Consider the following 19,418-nt stretch of genomic DNA (forward strand, 5'->3'; position numbering starts at 1 on the left):
CCTATCATATCTCTGTCAGTCTAAAAATGTGCACTGATTGCCCAACAGATGGGTTTCTTGCAGCATAAGGACCCCAAGCAAACTTCAGGACTGCGGCAGGCTTTATCCTGTCCAGAAGTCGGTTGACGTTCCAGGAGTGGACGCTCAAAGACTTCATATCAGTGCAGGACGATGTCGTTGATGGTGTTACTATGGGGCCATTGATTGCTGATCCTGGGTGTATGTGAATCTGCGTGTTCCAGGACTGCAAGCGGAGAGCATGGACTCATCAATGTTATCTGGTCATTTAATGGGGAGTAGCAATTCCGATATGAATGACAGTTGTAAAGCAACACACCTGCCAGCACCTCTGTAATATTTACCAAAGAAGTCCAAATTTTAACAATCTATGAATGGGCGTGCTCAATGTACAACACTGTGCCACTCATCCAATGTTATCTAGTATGGAAAATAATTTGTCCCCATACATATAACAACAATTATTTAGTTAGAGAGCACAGCCACTAATAAGTTTTACTGCTGACTTTGTTGTCAGTATATTTTAACAATAAATTCATAGCATCATTTTATATATCAACAATGATCTTTCAAATTTAAAACAAGTAAAAATGCAAAGAATGATCTTGTGTCACGATCATGCAGCGTGAGGTGGATAGGAAGGGGTTAACCGCACTTCACATAGGGCTTTCTTCCCCTGTGTGCATGAGGCCATGTCTGTTGAAAGTCAGGTGCCACCATTAGCAGATGGTGGCGCCCAGTACACTACATGACCCAGAATCCCTTGGGACGCAGTGCTGAAAGATGGATCAGGCGCCACCGGCGTATCCGTCTCTATAAAGCCCTTGCCCTTCCTGGGGTCGGGTCTTGCCAATTTTGCCTTGTTTTCCAGGAGTTCGCTGATCGTGAGTCTCCACTTCGCCGTTCGCCTTTTGAAGCAGGCTCACTGTCGCCGGACCGCTTCCTATCCACCTCACGCTGCATGATCGCGACAGAACCCCCCCTCTCGAGGATCGCCAACCCGGCGGTCGCCCAGTTTTACCAGGATGTGAGGCGTGAAAACGTTCCAACAGCATAGTGCAGTGGGGGTTGTGTATGGGTTCCCAGGTTCTATCCTCCACCCCAAACCCCTTCCAACCCACCAGGTACTGCACTCGTCCCCTCACCAACTGAGAGTCCAAGAGCTCCCTCACTTCATACTCATCTTGGCCGTCTACTTCCAAGGGAATGGGTCTCACCTATACTCTCGTGCTCACAGAACAGGGACGGAGCAGGGACACATGAAAGACTTGGTGTATGTGCTATGACCGGGGGCAAAGTCCGTTTCATGCAACAGGATTGATCACTTCCTCAATGTTATAGGTGCCTATGTAGTTAGGTTGTAGTATGTCCACCCCCTTGAGGTGCAGGTTCTTAGTGGCCAGCCACACCTTATCACCCACTTGATACGCGGGGCCTTTTTCTATCAGCGAAATGTTTCTGCGCTGTCTGTGCAGTGGCTAACTGCTGCTTGGCATCGATTAACACTGCTCAGAGATGGGCATGGTGTTAGTGTATGGAAGGATGTCTGGAGACTATCGGCTATTCAAATGGAAGCATGTTTGGATGATATCCATTTAGACAAAAGAAAGGGGAACAGCCCAACGTAGAATGTTTCACATTGTTATAGGCGAACTCCGCCGTCCAGATCAGTGTGTACCACTCCGTGGCGTTATGTAGGGTAAAGCAGCATAGGTATTGGTCTAACAAATGGTTAAAATGCTCTGGTTTTCCATCTGTCTGCGGATGGTAACTGGTGGACAACCTGGCTGCCACTCCCATGGTGTTGCATAAGGCCCTCCAAAAGCGAGAGGTGAACTGAGTTCCACGGTCTGTGATGAGAATGCTGGGTATTCCGTGAGTCCTCACCACATGCTGGAGGAAGACCACAGCTAGTTCGGAAGAGGTAGGCAGCCGCTTTAAGGGTATGAAGTGTCCCATTTTAGTCAGGTGGTCTACCGCAACCAGGATGGTGGTGTATCTTTCACTGGGGGGCATTTTCACAATAAAATCCATAGACCCAGTGTGCCAAGGTCGAGGAGGAACGGATAACCGGCGTAGCAACCCTGCGGGCTTGGAGTGACTGGATTTTCCTTGCACACAGACAGCACAATTCTTCAGGTACTCGCTAGTGTCTTTCCGCATTGTAGGCCACCAGAAAGAATGCTCAATGCTGGAAATGGTCTTGTATTTCCCCATATGTCCCCCTAATGTTGAATCATAGGCCCAGGCCGGTACTTGCAACTGCAAGACGGTATCAGGTATGTATAACGCATTGTAGTGGTATAACTAGTTCCCGTTGTCTGTTCGGTGTTCAGGGTCTTCTTGTTTCCAGACCAGAGTATTCACATTGGCTAAGGACACCTTTACATGATGTTATCAACGCGAGGGTTCTGCACTGGAATGCTGTTTCAGGGAGAATCGAGGGTGGCTCTGGAGGACCACTCTATATACATTTTCCAGGTTCTCCTATATGGGAGAGGGCATCTGCTTTGCCATTCTGGTGACCTGGTCGGTACTTGATTATGAAATCAAAGTTAGAAAAAAAAGAGGGACCAACGCAGTAGACGTGGTGTTAAGGCTCTGGCAGTTTTCAGGAACAACAGATTGCGGTGGTCTATATATATTTAAACCGTGTGATGTGCCCCTAGGAGATAATGCCTCCACTCCTCACAGGCCGTTTTGATGGCTAACAATTCTTTGTTAGTGATGGAATAGTTCACTTCACATGGGGTGAGCTTCTTTGAGAAGTAAGCCACAGGATGTATTTGTCCCATGTGCAGATGCCGTTGTGATAACACACCCCCACAGCAAACTGAGAAGCGTCCGTTTCGACGATGAAGGGTAATCGTGAGTCGGGATGCCGCAGGATAGAAGCCTGGGTGAATCGTTCTTTTAATGTTCGGAAGGATTGATCTGCTTCTTTGCTCCATAAATAGGGAGTGATTTTCCTCAGCAAACTGGATATCGGGTGTATGATTTTGGAGAAGTCCTTTATAAAACGCCCGTAGAAGATAGCAAACCCCATGAAGCCCTGTACTGATTTGACGAGATGGGAAGCCTTCCACTGCGTAATCGCTTCTACCTTGCTCATGTCCTTCTGGAATCCTTGTGCATTGATAACGTAGCCTAAAAAGGTGACTTCTTCGACATGAAAAATGCATTTCTCCAGTTTGGCGTACAGCCAATGCTGTTGGAATCTGTCCAATGCTGCCTTTACATGGAGTACGTGTACCTGTGGGGTTAACGAATAAATAAGTATATCATCGATATAGACTATACAAAACGTGTCCCAAAAACCATAGAGTACTTCGTCCATGAAATACTGAAAGGCAGCAGGCGCATTACAGAGCCCAAAGAGCATCACTTGATATTCATATAATCCAAATTTGGTTCAGAAGGTCGTCTTCCACTCGTCGCCAGTTTTAACTCGTACCAAATGGTAAGTTCCACGTAAGTCCAGTTTCGTGAAGAGTCGAGCGCCATTAAGCTGATCCAGGAGGACCGGTATAAGTGGCAGTGAGTATAGTTTTTTTATGGTGACCCTGTTGCTCGCTCTGTAGTCTATACAGGTCCTAAGCTCATCACAATCCTTTTTGGGGATGAAGAAGAGAGGGGACGAGGTTGGTAATGAGGAATTATAACACACTAGAGCTGCTCCCAGTATTAAAAAATGTGCACTTGATTCAAATTTGTGAGTGCTGGCATCTCACAAAATGTAAAAGACTGGTCTCACACACCACCTGGTGTCATGCTTCATCATTGACCAGTCCTCGCCCTCTAAAAACTCGGTTTGATAGAGGGCGGGCATACACCTGACGACAGGGATGCACTTCTAAACTAAGTGGGGGCCCAAAGAAAACAAAAAAATATGTGAGTTAAAAGGCCATAACAGATGTCTCATTATTTTTAATATTACTGACAAGTGTATGGTGCTTTAAAATCGTGAGTGGTGTATTGAGGAAATAATGTTCTGCTCACCAAGGTCAAAGGGTCAACATGTTTCTGCCTAGTGGCCCGGATGGGTCCAAGGCATTCATCAGGACCTATGTGTAAGGGCTCCACTCTCACCGAGCTGCGGAGTGAGAAAGTCCACTTGGTGGGGTGTAAGGACACGCTCCATAGAAATGGTAACTTTGGTTTCTTGGATCCTAAAGAAGGAGCTAATTGCCCCATAGGAGGGTGAGGGCAGGGACCCCTTTGGTCCAAAGCTAGATGTATATTGATCCGCTCTTCGCCGAAACACCTCTCTGCATCCTCTTCTTTTACATTTTGTGAGATGCCAGCACTCACAAATTTGAATTAAGTGCAAATTTTTGTAATACTGGGAGCAGCTCTAGTGTGTTATAATATTATTGTTGGAGGCTGCTCGCTCCTGGTACCCCGTGCCTCTGGTTCCCTCGGTCCAGCCATTCTCTGGACCCTTGTGGTTATATATGGTAATGAGGAATGCCTGATGAAGCCTGATGCAAGATTTTCTTCTAGATAGTTCTTCAGATATTGTGCCTCTGGTTCGGTGAGGGCATAGACCCTATTACATGGATTATCGGCTCCTGCCATCAAATCAATACGACAGTCGTATGTTCGGTGAGATGGTAGCTGGGTGGTATTCTTTTCATCAAATACTGGTTTGTATTCCTCGTAGACTTCAGGTAACGAAGATCCGACATCCAAAAGACCAGCTTGTGTCTCGTTGATACTTTCCTGGCGCACTGTTTGCTTGGTGCAATGTTCTCTACAGAAACTGGAAGACAAGGAAACAGTGAGGTCTGCCCATCGAACGACAGGGTCATGCAGAGTCAGCCATGGCATACCCAGGATAAGGCGGAAATGTGGGGCATCTATAAGATCAAACTGAATGACCTCGAAGTGGTTTTCACCGAATTGCATCGTTACAGGAATGGTATGGTATCTCACTGCTCCTGAAGTCAATGCCATTCCATCTACTGGCTTCACGTTTTATGGGGACTCCTTTTTCTCTCACACACAACCCCAATGGTCTGAGCGTATCTTTGGTCTATGAAATTCCCAGTCGCTACTGAGACCAGCAGGGCGGGCATCCTTAGGGGTATTTCCTCGGTGATCCAGAGAGTGATGTACACGTTCAGATGTGCCACCGAGGACTGAATGGTGTTGGCTATTACTGAAGAGATCAGCTCCTGTTGTTTACCTGAACCAGCGATCTCGTCCTGACTCAGGCTTTTCAGTTTTCCGTCACTTCCGTTCTCTCCAATGGTTGAAGTAATGCTGCTTGCAATCGTTGAGTGTTCGATCTTTCCGGACGTTTAGCCCTAGCACGGCACTCCCTGATAAATTGTCCGCTCTTCCCACAATACAAACACAGTTTCTGCTTCAGTCTCTTCTCTCTTTCTTCCATTGTAAGGGGGCCTCGGATGCCTCCGATCTGCATGGGTTCTGTACCTCCTGTTGTCTTTGTATGTTCTTCGTTACCAGCTTGGACCTGGGCAACAACCAACGATTCTCCCCCCGGCTTCTATCCCCTCTTCATTCCTGTAGTCGGTGATCCAGTTGTACGGTGAGGACGATCATTTCTTTGCATGTCCCAGGCAGTTGCACCACTTGCCACGGAACGTCCTTTTGTTCTCTGCGTAGTTCCTGGTAAAACAGAGTCAATCAATCAATCAATCAATCATGCCATTTGTATAGCGCACTACTCACCCGGGAGGGTCTCAAGGCGCTTGGGGGGAGGGGTATGCTACTGCTCGAACAGCCAGGTCTTGAGTTGTTTCCTGAAGGCGAGATGGTCCTGGGTCAGCCGAAGGTGGATGGGGAGGGAGTTCCAAGTCTTGGCAGCCAGGTAAGAGAAGGATCTTCCTCCGGCGGTGGCTCTTCGGATGCGTGGTACGGCTGCGAGGGCGAGGCTGGTGGACCGTAGCTGGCGGGTGGGCGTGTAGAAGGTCAGGCGGTCGTTGAGGTACTTGGGGCCCAGGTCGTGGAGAGACTTGTGTGCGTGGGTGAGGAGCCGGTACGTGATCCTCTTGTTGACGGGGAGCCATTGCAGGTTCCTCAGGTGGCTGGAGATGTGGCTGCGTCGGGGGACATCCAGGATGAGTCGGGCGGAGGCGTTCTGGATGCGCTGGAGTCTTTTCTGTAGCTTGGCTGTGGTTCCGGCGTAGAGGGCGTTTCCGTAGTCCAGTCGGCTGGTGACGAATGCCTGGGTGACAGTCTTCCTGGTCTCGGTCGGGATCCAGCGGAAGATCTTGCGAAGCATACGCAGGGTGTTGAAGCACGATGAGGAGACGGCGTTGACTTGTCTGGTTATTGAGAGGGAGGGGTCCAGGATGAAGCCCAGGTTGCGTGCGTGGTCGGTTGGCTTGGGTGCGGTGCCCAAGGCTGGGGGCCACCAGGAGTCGTCCCAGGCGGAGGGCGAAGATCCCAGGATGAGGACTTCCGTCTTGTCCGAGTTCAGTTTCAGGCGGCTGTCCTTCATCCACTCGGCGACGTCTTTCATCCCTTCGTGTAGGCAGGTTCTGGCGGTGTCGGGGTCTCTGGTGAGGGAGAGGATCAGCTGGGTGTCATCGGCGTAAGAGATGATGTTGAGGTTGTGCTGGCGTGCGATGGCTGCAAGAGGTTTCATGTAGATGTTGAAGAGGGTGGGGCTGAGTGAAGATCCTTGCGGGACGCCGCAGATGACTTCGGTGGCCTCGGAGCGAAACGGGAGGAGGCGGACTCTTTGTGTTCTTCCGGCGAGGAACGAGATGATCCACTCCAGTGCCTTCTCTTGGATACCGATGTTGCTGAGGCGCTGGACTAGGGTGCGGTGGCAGACCGTGTCGAACGCAGCGGAGAGGTCCAGGAGGATGAGGGCCACTGTTTCCCCCTTGTCGAGCAGGGTCCGGATGTCGTCGGTGGCTGCGATGAGGGCGGTCTCGGTGCTGTGGTTGGCTCTGAAGCCGGACTGCGAGGGGTCGAGGGATCCGTTCGTCTCGAGGAAGGCGGTCAGCTGTCTGTTGACGATTTTCTCGATGACTTTAGCAGGAAAAGGGAGGAGCGAGATGGGGCGGAAGTTTTTGAGATCGGTGGGGTCCGCTGTAGGTTTCTTCAGGAGGGCGCTGATCTCGGCGTGCTTCCAGCTCTCCGGGAAGGTGGCGGTGTTGAAGGAGGCGTTGATGATGTTCCGGAGTTGGGGTGCGATGGTGGAGTCGGCCTTGTTGAAGACGTGGTGTGGGCAGGGGTCGGTCGGTGATCCGGAGTGGATGGTGTTCATCGTGCGGGCTGTGTCTTCGGTGGTCACCGTGGTCCAGGTGCGAAGGGTGGCGGTGGGGGGCGTTGGTTCGACGGTTGGGTGCGTGGGTGGGGCGCCGAAGCTGTTGTGGATGTCGGCGATCTTGCGGTGGAAGAACGAGGCGAGGGAGTCGCAGAGGTCTTGTGACGGAGTGATGTCGTTGATGCCGGTGCTGGGGTTGGAGAACTCCTTGACGATAGTGAAGAGCTCTTTGCTGTCGTGGGCGTTGTTGTCCAGTCGTTCCTTCAGGGATTTCTTCTTGGTGGTGCGGATGAGCTGGTGGTGCTTGCGGGTAGCGTGTTTGAGGGCGGTCATGTTGTCGGTGGTCCAGTCGAGGAGCCAGGCTTTCTCGAGGGTGCGGCAGGTCTTCTTGGAGTCCTTGAGGTCGTCGGTGAACCAGGATGCCTTCTTGCTTCTGGGTCTGCTGGGAGGGTTCTTTAGTGGCGCGAGGTCGTCGGCGCAGGCAGTCAGCCACTGTGTGAAGTTGCGGGCTGCTTCGTTGGGGTCCGTTGTGTTGGCGAGTGGGCTCTGGCTGAGGGAGGTGGTGAGCTGGTCTGCGGTGATCTTGCTCCAATTCCTGTGAGGTACCTGTTGCGGGTGGTGGTGGGTCGTGGATCTTTTGAAGCTGAAGTGGACGCAGCTGTGGTCGGTCCAGTGGAGTCCGGTGGCGTGGCTGAAGGTGATGTACTTGCTGGAAGAGAAGACGGGATCAAGCGTGTGGCCGGCGTAGTGGGTGGGGGTGTTGACCAGTTGCTTGAGTCCGAGGTTGGCGAGGTTTTCCAGCAGGGCGGTGGTGTTGCGGTCCTTGTTGTTCTCCAGGTGGAAGTTGAGGTCCCCGAGGAGGATGTAGTCGGTGGAGGGGAGGGCGTGCGGGCTGATGAAGTCTGTGATGTCTTCGCTGAATTGTGTGCGTGGTCCCGGGGGTCTGTAGACGAGGGTGCCTCTGAGGGTCGTCTTAGGGTCGGTGTGAATCTGGAAGTGGAGATGTTCGGCTGCGGCGAAGGAGTCGTTGGCGTCGGTCGTGATGCGGATGGTACGTTTCTTTTGGGGCCAGTTGATTTCCACCACGAGACGGTTAAACATGGTTATGTACGTCAGTAGATCCTGAGATCCTTGTCTGAGGGTTAATAGTTCGTGACCCAGAAACATCATATGGGATTTTCGGTCAAACAACTTTCTCATCTCCAGGCAGAAGTTCATGAAGTTGTGCAGGACGGGGTCATTTCGCTCCATCATCGGTATCGTCCAACTAGCCGTGTTGCCTCCCATGTAGGACATCACGAAGGCTATTTTGGACAATTCCTCTTGGAAAACTGCAGGTGTACACAGGAAGTGTAACCTACATTGGTTCAGGAATATCTCAAACTTCTTTGGGTCCCCATAAAAACCTTTCGGGAGGTGCCACTGGAATCTCTGGGTTTTGTATCACATGGACGGTGGGTATAGCGTCAGAAGGATGAGGGGTTGTTGGTGCCGCAGCAAGGAACCCCGTTCCCTGTGTCTTGCCCGAAGGAGTAGGTAAGGTATGTCCAAGAGGGAAAAGGGTCCAGTCCTGTATGAAAGATACTGACCCAGCGCTATCGGGTTTGCCTTTTCTAGATATACCTGCTACTTCCCTGCGTAACGTGCCCATCTACTTTCTTAGTTCTTGATTTTCAGATCGGGAGGTTTGTACCTCCTGTTGAAGAGACGAAAGGTTCTTCACGAGTGAGGTCAAGACTGCATTAGTATCCATCGTCCAGGCTGGGCCACTGTCTTGGGCTTGACAATCTATTGTGATGGGTCAGTAGCACAAAACAACTAATGCCACTAACCTCTTAGCTCTGCCAGCAGGGACGAAGGTCTGCAGAGGAGCCCCCTACTCCCTAGAGTGCATCCTCGCACAGAGTAACATGACACTACTATGTTAGGAACCACTCCGGGGGAAAAGGGAAGTGGATAAAATACCAAATACTGCTGCGGGGATGGTGTCTTCTCTGTTTAAGTCTGACCTCACAGCTTTGGCCGAGTTCCAGAAGCCACCCCAATGGTATGCACTGCACGTAAAAGAAGAGAGAGATATGTGAGAGGCAATAAGGTGAGTAGCACACATACCACAATTCAACAGCACATCACAGAATCACTTACTCACACGTACATATGCAGCACTATCTTGAAAGCATATTATTATTATTATTAACAGGATACATCCGTGTGAACCTCTTTGCACTTGAGGCGATAAACAGCAGATTACTTTTTTGGTTGTGGAGTCACCAAAAAACAAGTAGTAGAACACCCCAATGCCACCATTAAATAACTTGGCACAGTCAAGAAACTGCCAAAACTGTGGATCCAGTGCCAGCAACACGTGAAGAAACCATGAAAGCACTGCTCGGGATGATCGAAAAAACAAAGTTCTGCTTGCTGGCTCGGAGTCCAAACACTAGCGAGAAAACCAAAAAGGCCCAGTTAGTCCTGCTGTTGCAGCACAACGGAAACGGGCCACGGATCAAAAGAGACGCGGTAAGAACCGCCCGCACTCCCGCTGTTAAAACAAACACAGCGGAGTCGGGTGGAAAGGAAATGTCGTGTATTTGGGGGGAGCGCTCCTGCGCTTCCCTCTCGGCTATGGGCATGATACCTGGATTGCTTGAAATGGACTTGGGAAGGCCACAGGGGTTTTCAGAGCATATCCGTCCTTCTCTGCTTTGAAAGGGTCCGGCGGCGGTGAGCCTGCTTCAAGAGGCAGAGCGCGAAGTGGAGACTCACGACCAGCGAACTCCTGGAAACAAGGCAAAATTGTCAAGCCCCGACCCCAGGAAGGGGAGGGGCTTTATAGAAATGTATACGCCGTTGGAGCCTGATCCACCTTTCAGCTCAGTGTCCCAAGGGATTCTGGGTCATGTAATGTACTGGGCGCCACCATCTGCCTAATGGTGGCGCCTAACTCTCAAAAGACATGGCCTCATGCACAGAGGGGAGGAAAGCCCTATGTGTAGGTGCGGTTAACCCCTTCCTATCCACCTCACGCTGCGTGATCGCGACATCTTAAATATGTTGACATGTCGGAAGTGTTGTTGAAGAAGATGACAGCTGACACTTGTTTCGTCGTGTAAACGACTTCTTCAAGGCTCTACATTAGTTGAGAAGATCATAGTTTAGGTTCTTCGGAAAAGCTAAAAATTTGAGAGATGTATCCTAGCAATAGTATTGTGCCGGATACTTTGGATAGAGTAGGACTAATAAACACTGCCCAAACTCGAAAAGAGAATTAATGATCAAGATGACGCGTTAAACAGTGTAACTGGTATTCAATCTGTCCAGTTTTCATGTATGTGAAACACGAACTCCACGATTCTGTAGGTGTTTTTTTTTTTTTAGCAGTGCAGCATCGGAATCACTGCTGCACACACTACAGTATAAACGAAAATGCGCCTCAGATCTCCCGGAGAAAGTCCCTGGGGGTCTAAAACATCCCGGGCAACCGTGAGGGGGAGAGAGCGGCGAAGAAGAATAGCTAACCCCCTAAATTCGCAGGTGAACCCTTCATAGTATACCCTATCATATCTCTGTCGGGCTAAAAATGTGCACTGATTGCCCAACAGATGAGTTTCTTGCAGCATAAGGACCCCGGGAGCCGACTGTTGTGCAAACTTCAGGACTGCAGCATGCTTCACCCTGTCCAGAAGTCTGTTGACGTTCCAGGAGAGGGCGCTCAAAAACTCCATATCAGTGCAGGACGATGTCATTAATGGTGTTACTATGGGACCATTGATTGCTGACCCTGAGTGTATGTGGATCTGCGTGTACCAGGACTGCAAGCGGAGAGCATGGACTCATCAATCTTATCTGGTCACTTAATGGGGAATACCGGACATGTCTGTCTGATGTAGTAACAAACTGAATGGTGTGTGGGAACTTGGCAAAAAAACACGAACCATCCCCTCCCCATACTTCTTTCCCTGAAGCATCTGCTGCCCTACCATTAACAGTTCGAACAGGTGTGAACATTACAGTTGGAGGATGAAGTGGTGGACCCTTCCATGCTGTAGGATTAAAAAGAGTCTCAGAATTTTAAAGTAGTAATGTTCCTTGAGGTTGTTATAGCGTTCCTTTGTGTTGGCTGGTGCTGTCCTAGATTGCTGGGTTGCGGGAGAGGTCTGTGTCTTCAGATTTACTGAGCGGTCCAACCAAAAATTCCCTCTGAGATGCTCTCCCTACCGGTTCCCATTCTTGCGACCTTCCTTGTTGTCTGCTTTCGGCAGGGGATGCAAATGAGCTTCTTCCCATCAGCCTCGGTGACCCTGATGGTTTCCAGCGAGTGTTACGGCCCCTCCGGGCTCGAGTGCATCCCATCGCCTCTGTGGTTCTGATGATTTAATCTACTTGATGTTGGTGTTGCGCCTTGTCATGGACGCAGCGGTTGCATTTTGTACACTGGCTCTGGAGTGTCAAAGAAGTGACTCCTATTGTTCAGGACTAACCGGAGGTGGGCAGGGAACAGGAGTCGGTAGGACAGATTAAGCGCCCTTAGTTTTTGTTTGACCACAGTGAAGGATCTTCTTTGAATCTGCACTTCTTTCGTATAGTCCGGTAAGATCATCACTCTGTTCCCCTGACATGAGAGGAGGGGTTGAGAGCACGCCTTCTGCAGAACGGCATCTCTGTCCTTAAAATTGAGGACGCATGCTATGATCAGTCTGTGTTGAGCCCCAGGCGGCGGTTTGGGCGCCAGAGCACAGTGGACCGACTCCACTACAAACCATGTGGACAGGCCCTTTGGGGGCTTCTGTGTCTTGATCTCGTTCTTGGTGAACTGGGTGACCTGGGCAGGTTCCGTCCCTTCTGGTATGCCCCCAAAGGGGAGATTATTCCTACGCGAGCGATTTTCGGCATCTTCTGCCTTTCTGTGGAACTGAGCCGTGTGGAACATTAGACATGACATTTGAGTCTCCATCGTTGCCATATCATCTTCAACTGTGGAAAGTCGGGACTCTGCTTCAGTGATCCTTGCTGTTGCATTACGGAGGTCTTGCCTAATGAGTTCAACGCCTACTCTCAGTTCCTCAATCTTGTTCTCCACTGAGTCTTTGGAGGTGCATATGGCCTGAAGTATGGTGACCAGATCCCCGTCCGGCAGAGGTGTTGTGGCCTGGGCAGCGCCGCTGGTGCCTGGGTTGCCAATAGTATACTATTCTATGCAAGTTTGAGAGGGAGGTGGTTTCGTCACCTTGTCCTTACTCATGGTCACATGGTTTCATCACCTTGTCCTTACTCATGGTCACGTAGTCAATCCTCTCACCGGTCCTCTGTTACAGGAGGGAAGGGAGGGAGCGACCTCTCCAGATTCAGCCTCACTCCAACCGCCAGAGAGGCTGGACGTTCGTCTGCTCAGACTCTCGTGACTCGTGGGACATTATTATTATTATTATTATTAACCGGGTTTTATAAAGCGCAAACAACCCTGAGGCCTCGTAGCGCTAAGTACCGTCATACTAAAGAGAGAGGAGGAGAATTAGATGAACAGATAGGTTTTCAGATTCCTCCGAAATTTTAAAAGGTTCGGTTCACTGCGAAGGAGAGTGGGCAAAGAGTTCCATTCCCTAGCAGCATTCCAGGAAAAGGAGCGTCCACCCCATCTAGTGCGTCTGATCTTATTGACAGTAGCTAGAAAGGCAGTGCTTGAACGCAGAGATCTGTGAGGGAGGTAGGGTTCCGCTAGAGAGCAGATCATAGTGGGGGCGGTCTTCCGCATGGCTTTGTGCATGAAACACAGGGATTTAAACAACACTCTGGCTTTTATAGGAAGCCAGTGCAGTTTCCTCAGGGCCATGGTACCTGATTGCCGTTTGTTGAGGCCTAATAGAAGGCGGGCTGCAGCATTTTGAGTCACCTGCAACTTCCTTATTGTGGAGGTAGGAGCCCCTAAGTATAAGGAGTTCCCGTAGTCCAGGCGGGACAGAATAATGGCTTGCACCATTATTCTGCGGGCTTCGAAAGGGAGAAGTGGTAACACCTTTCTCAGCATACGCATGAGCCCAAAGCATATGGCGGACAGAGTAGTAGCTTACTGCAGAAAGTTAAGATTAGTGTCCAGCCAAATGCCTAGGCTCTTTATATGGGGCTTGGGTTGTGGCGGGGGCCCCATACACAGGGGCCAATCCATGAGAAGGCTGGGAATGGCTGAGTTGCCTAACATCAGGAGCTCCGTTTTCTCGCCATTTAATTTTAAGTGCGAGATAGCCATCCAGTGAGCAACCGCTACTAGACAGTTGCTTAAGTTTGAAGAAGAGGAGTCCGCCTGATTCATAGATACGACTAATTGCGTATCATCGGCGTATGTCACTATGCCAAGGCCGAACGAGTGCACTATATCAGCCAAAGGCTGCATATAAATATTAAAAAGTGTTGGACTCAAGGCAGAGCCCTGGGGCACACCTTGATCCAAGGGCCAGCATTTTGAATGGGTAGTGCCCTCGACAACCACAGGGACATGCCAGCTAGTTCTACCCCATAGCACTTGAACCACCAGGTCCCTTTCTGATGGTTTAAGAAGGGTTCGGGCTCCAATTCTGTGTTACGTTCCCTTCTGGTGGGCTGGGATGTTTTGCCTTCATTCTCTCATCTCTGGGCGAATCTTGGGTCGCTGCATGGTCGCTGTTGGGTGAGGCCTCCACCTCGAGCCGTTGGCGGTACCAAGGTCTTTGGCCTGTTTGCAGGTCATGCACCAATACTGTCCTTTTCTCTGACTGTTTCCGGCATGGAGCTTACCCAGTCGTGGCCCAATGGTCCCTCTGAACCAGATGCAAACCCTTTATCCGCTGGCTTATCGCTTATTTAGTGTGGCCACAAGGCACTAGGACGTCAGGTCGGTGGAGTCTCTCCTAACCTGGGTGACCCACTCTTCTTTAGGGCCTTCTCCCAGATTGACCACCGGAATTGGCTGGCAAAGACCGCCCAATGCCAGAGGACACTCAAGCAGCGGGTCCCCTCCTTTCAGAGTTCGAGGAGCAGGGCCGGGTCTCTGGACCCCAGGGATTGGTGTGAAGGATTGGGTGTATACTCAGCCAGGAGTCCACTGCTGGCATACTCCCTCACAGGTGTTCAGCAATTGACAGATCCACCCCCCCAAAGTGCCGCCGCCTGTCCTCCCAGTCCACCTCCTTACCTAGGCGGGCGGCTTACAGTCCCCTGGTCCTCAAGGTCTCCACCAGTTGGTCTGTTGCGGGTATCATTGGATCTACAAGTCTGTCGTTCTCTTGTGACCCCACCTCTTAGAATGATGCAGCTGGGGCTTCAGCGGGAGTCAAGGGAGAGGGAGGGAAAGAGGGGGAGGTCTGCGCCGTCCCCACGATTACCTCTGTTGGGGAGTGGGGGGGTGTATCACCTCCCATCCAGACAAAGCGGCCCAGTCTATATGTCTCACTCTGGCAGCTTCCTGGAGGGTGGCCAGGGTCACCCTTGCCGTGTCAGTTGAGGCCTCGACAATCCGGGAATTTCCATCACTCAGGACCGGGCAGACCTCGGGTTGTGTCCTACCATGTTGGTTTCCCCGAGGAGGTGTGGACAGCCCGGCATTCCCCGTCGGCCGGTTTGCTCAGTGGGCGTGGGCCCTGGGAGTCCAGGCCCGGATTTGAATTGCTGTCCTGTGGGTTTTAGGCACGGAAGGCCGACCGGCCCTGGATCGCGTCTCTCACTGGCGTCCCAGGTACAGGGATGCCTCCACACCTTCAGCTGCGCAGGTGTTTTCCAACCGGTTCTCTGTGTCACCTCCTTCCTTGAGTGAGTGGAGGGTTTTCAATTGCTGTTCAGGGCTACCCTTGGCCAGCCCAATACGAGGCCCGGTGGTTCCCCCTGATTGAAGCTTTTCTTCGGGCTCTACCACATGGCTGTCACCACTATGATTCACGGTAGAAGACCACCACGAGCAGCGCGGCCCTCTGGAGCAGGGAGGAGAGAGGGAGAGAGGGAGGCAGGGACGGCGCTTTTTCTCCTCGCCACCTTGGTCCTCCCTCTCTGGTCATGCACCCTACCTCGCTCCAGCGAAGTGGTCTAGTTCGGGCCGCGCTCCTCCCGCCAGCCGTCTTTCAGGTGCACAATCAGGAATCTCCTGCTCCCACTGCTGCAGCAACCGCAAACGCTCCAGAAGTCTTGGGTAGGCCCCCCCGCCGGAGGATAGGCAGGTTGGTGGTTATGCCGTCACTTTTGGTTGGTTGAAGGAGCTTAGGGCAGGCCAGTAGGACTCACCAACCGTTAACGGGTCCCAGGGATATGGGTCTGGGTGCCTTGATTAGCTTGCGTGCTTGGGGCGATCACACCCTCAGAGGTCGACTGATCCCAGATCAACGTTCTCTGCCTGCCAATTTTTTCTTGGGCGTGCCTTACCGAAGGCTCTATTGTCTGTTCTCCCGGGTGACCACCATTTTGAATGGGAGTGCTTCTTCGACTGTGTACAGGACAATCCTTCTGTCGCTCACCGTCAGGATCACTACCCGTTGCCCATCACCGGGTGCATCAGCCATTGATCCCGTTTGGGTGTCCTGTGATTAGCATGTGAATGACTGAGGGGTCTGGAGCACTCTGTGTGTGCGACCACCATCTTGACACTCTTAGCCACACCCTCCAAGAAGGACCATCTTAAGGGTATTATCTCACCCTACCAAAGTTATTTGGCATGGTTAAATTCCATTTATAAGGAGATTAGTGCGTTTGTCCATAATTTAAACTATGGGTTTGGCTGACATAGCTTTAAGGCCCAGTTTTAGAGTTTGGTCGACGGGTTGTATCTTATGACACTGATAATAAAGCAGATGGGATATACATCACTTTTGTGATGAAATATCCTGCCTGCCAAACTCTAAATTAGTCCCTAATACATATTGTTATCCCTCAATATTTTAAACAATATTAGTGTTGAATAATTCTGCACATACTGTTCCAGATCACAGTTTAATTTTTTCCTGATTGTTCTTGTAGCCTGAAAATGTCTAAAATGACACGTGAAGTAAAAACACCTCGATATGTAATGACTTCATCAGCATATTATTTAATGCTCGTGGAATTGTCTCTAAGTTGATATGGATTGCTTTGCTGATCCTATTTAAACACATCAGCAAATATATTTATGTAAATATTAAGTATTTTGGACAAAAGAGGCCATCCTTGAGGGCTTCTTTTAATACAGAGAAGGCACTCAATAGTGATATTTTCGCTAATATCTTAGCATTGGCGGCTTCATAGAGAACGTTGGCTCTAAAAGTTTAGAGGGATATTTATTATTTTCCAGGCTTTTTTTTATTGTCATTACATGTCTTCGAAAATAAGTAGTCTGTAAAAAGAAAACAAACGCTTCTGAAAGATGCCTTCAGTTAAAGGGGATTACACCACGAGCACATGTACAAGAAAAAATGCTGAAAGATAATTTTGAATTATACATTTCATTCAGATGTCAGTGACTTTAAGATGTCAATTTAATTTTGTTGGGTTTGTTTTTGTAAAACAATATATATATATATATTTTTTCTTTCAAGGCCTTTTCAGTGAAAGTTAGATTCGACCGGATTTATGGAGTTTTTGAACTAATTAACAGAGCTCCTGAACGTCTGAAACAACAGATGAAAAAATTGTTGCGAGAACAGCAACCCCCAAATCCGATTTATGATGTCACAAGACATGCAACAATTACTGAACCCCCGAAGGGGAAAAGCTCCCCTGAAGACTTAAAGATTGACAACTCCTACAACGTCATGGTAAGGTCCAGTGTTGTGATTTATGAAAATTGTATGTGCACAGTGTTTACCCTAGTTAATTCAGTTCAGGGTACGTAATCCAGCCCTTTTCTGCTGCAGTCGGTGTTGCGACGGCATGTTGTGGGCTGCTTCGGTGCATGGCTGATGATGCTGCTGGGGTTGTGGTCCTGTACTGCCTATCCTAATCCCTTTTTTCTCATTGCTGAAGTTAAACTAAATAAATTTAGTGGCATATTTCTCAATTTTCAGTGATTTAAATCACCATAGTATGTGATATATTTTATTTATTCAAGTTTTTATTTGTGCACGTATGAAGGCAAATATATATACGTGTGTGTGTATATATAAGTATATATGTATGTATATATGTATGTATATGTGTATATACATATATGTGTATATATATATATATATATATGTGTGTGATCAAGGATTCACGGAGCCGAAACGCGTAATGGCCGACTTGCTGATGGATTAAATAAAAAAACCTTACAGCACCTTAACTGTGGTCCCCGCTCCATTATTCAAGGAGGGAAGCGCCAACGGTGGTGGAGGTGGAGTGTTCGAGATATATATATATATATATATATATCGCTCCAACTGGTTGCGGTGCAACGAAACCTCCAAAGCACTTTCTCCAGTGCACAGACACAAAATGACGTTCCCAGGCCAGTCTTGAGGTGATTGTGGTTTTATTCAATCATAAAAGTGCAGGGGTACATCACAGAGAACATCGAACAGACGCGTTTCAGGCGTGGCCGCCCTTGCTCACTGTTGGCGGTAAGGTGGACAAACATACATTTAAGTAGTGTAAGGTCAATTCGAAAAAGCGCGCCCAAATGCAAATCACGCCCAAACGAAATTAGGAAACATAGTAAAAGGGCTATGTACAAGGTAAAGGTATAAGAATGAAAACAAAACTGTGTCGGCCATCTTAGCTTAGTCAAATCTACAAATATACAAATGCATCTATTGAGTGTGCAATCATGCAGGCAATCTTTATCATTTGAATAATATCGTGAAAGTTAATTCAATACGAAAAATTGATAATGCATGAACATTCATTTTGCAATATCCATTAATTTTGTACAAATACAAAAAACATATTATGTCTGTTATTGCCTATGCACTTCATTCTAAGTTGTGACTAAAAAACGGGTTCACAAAAATTAAATTTTTCATTCATTGCATTTCCAAATGAGCACCAATGCCCCAAATGACCTTTGTATTATATATAATAACTTCTCCAAGTATTTTGACCTATTATTATAACAGATGTTTGTCCCTCTTTTTAAACAAATAATGATATTTGTAAATAGTGGGGGAGTGACAAAATGTCAACGATCAGTTTTGTAATGACAAATTGTGATGCGAGGTTAAATCCAAAATAAACAAACAAAATAGTGACAATGGTGAAATAACTAATACTTTAAAATTCAATAGTTTCTTATTATTCTCAGATGTTTTAGTCACATCATGTTTGCTCACTTAGTTATACAAAGGGGTGCAACAACTATTCTAATAATTGATTATCAATTTATTTTTCCAAATGATTCTGACAATGCAATTTCTCTTGTTATGTAGACATACAATGCCTAATCAAAAATTTGTAAACTATTCTACGGGAAATTACAGGAAATCCCAAAACATGACTGATATTTACAAAAATTCAAAAAGGTTACAAAAAATTACTTAAGTCCTCTCCCATATTCAAACCTGCTGGGGTTTTACTGTTGAGTCTTATGATATACAGTGACTCCAGTTGCCTCAATTTCTTTTCGTAATCCCCACCCTTCTTGGATGTTTTCACAGCATCTATTACAAAATAGTTAAGCTGAGACAGGTTCCTATTGTGTATTTGGTCAAAATGTCTAGCTACTGGGTAGCTTTGATCACAATTGACAATGGCCCTAAGGTGCTGGAGGATACGCTGATACACGGGCAATTTGGTGCTCCCTATGTATCTCAGATTACATGTGCAGGTTAAAACATACACTGCTAGCTCTGTTCTGCAGGTATAGTGAGCTTTGATTGCAATGGGTTTGGGGTCAAAGGGAGTTGAATAAAACCTAGTGTTGATGCCAAAATGACATGCACGGCATGAAGTACAACGGTAGAAACCCTTACGGGGTGACAACCAATCGTCATTCCTAGCTGTTTCTGGTGCACTTGACACCAGTTCATTACGCATGCTATAAGCCCTCCTGTATGTTATCGTTGGTTTGCTGGGTAAAATTTCACTGAGTACAGGGTCAGTAAGAATTACGGGCCACTGTTTTCTCACCAAATTTGAAATCTGGCGGAGCTTGCCTGCTATAGCTGGTAATTAATCTAATGTCATTACTTTTGTCTGTGAGGTTTGTTTTTTCTATGTCCATATTGTTTGTTGCTAGCAAACTGTTCCTATC

At 48.6% G+C, this 19,418-nt stretch overlaps 1 protein-coding gene and 1 long non-coding RNA gene across 3 annotated transcripts in view; one reads left to right on the top strand and one right to left on the bottom strand.

Annotated features, from left to right (window-relative positions):
• Window positions 1-19,418, top strand: part of RGS22 (regulator of G protein signaling 22) — a 1,652,097-nt gene that overhangs the window by 124,149 nt on the left and 1,508,530 nt on the right. For both annotated transcript variants that reach the window (XM_078686958.1, XM_078686959.1), the window contains exon 4: window positions 16,792-17,010. In XM_078686958.1, the coding sequence (XP_078543084.1) occupies window positions 16,792-17,010 (219 nt within the window). The remainder of the gene's footprint in view (window positions 1-16,791; window positions 17,011-19,418) is intronic.
• Window positions 1-19,418, bottom strand: part of LOC144828619 (uncharacterized) — a 389,822-nt gene that overhangs the window by 5,104 nt on the left and 365,300 nt on the right. The gene's annotated exons all lie outside the window — the stretch shown is intronic.

This window comes from Lissotriton helveticus, chromosome 4_1 (genome assembly GCF_964261635.1).
Source record: "Lissotriton helveticus chromosome 4_1, aLisHel1.1, whole genome shotgun sequence".
Classification (NCBI taxonomy): domain Eukaryota; kingdom Metazoa; phylum Chordata; class Amphibia; order Caudata; family Salamandridae; genus Lissotriton; species Lissotriton helveticus.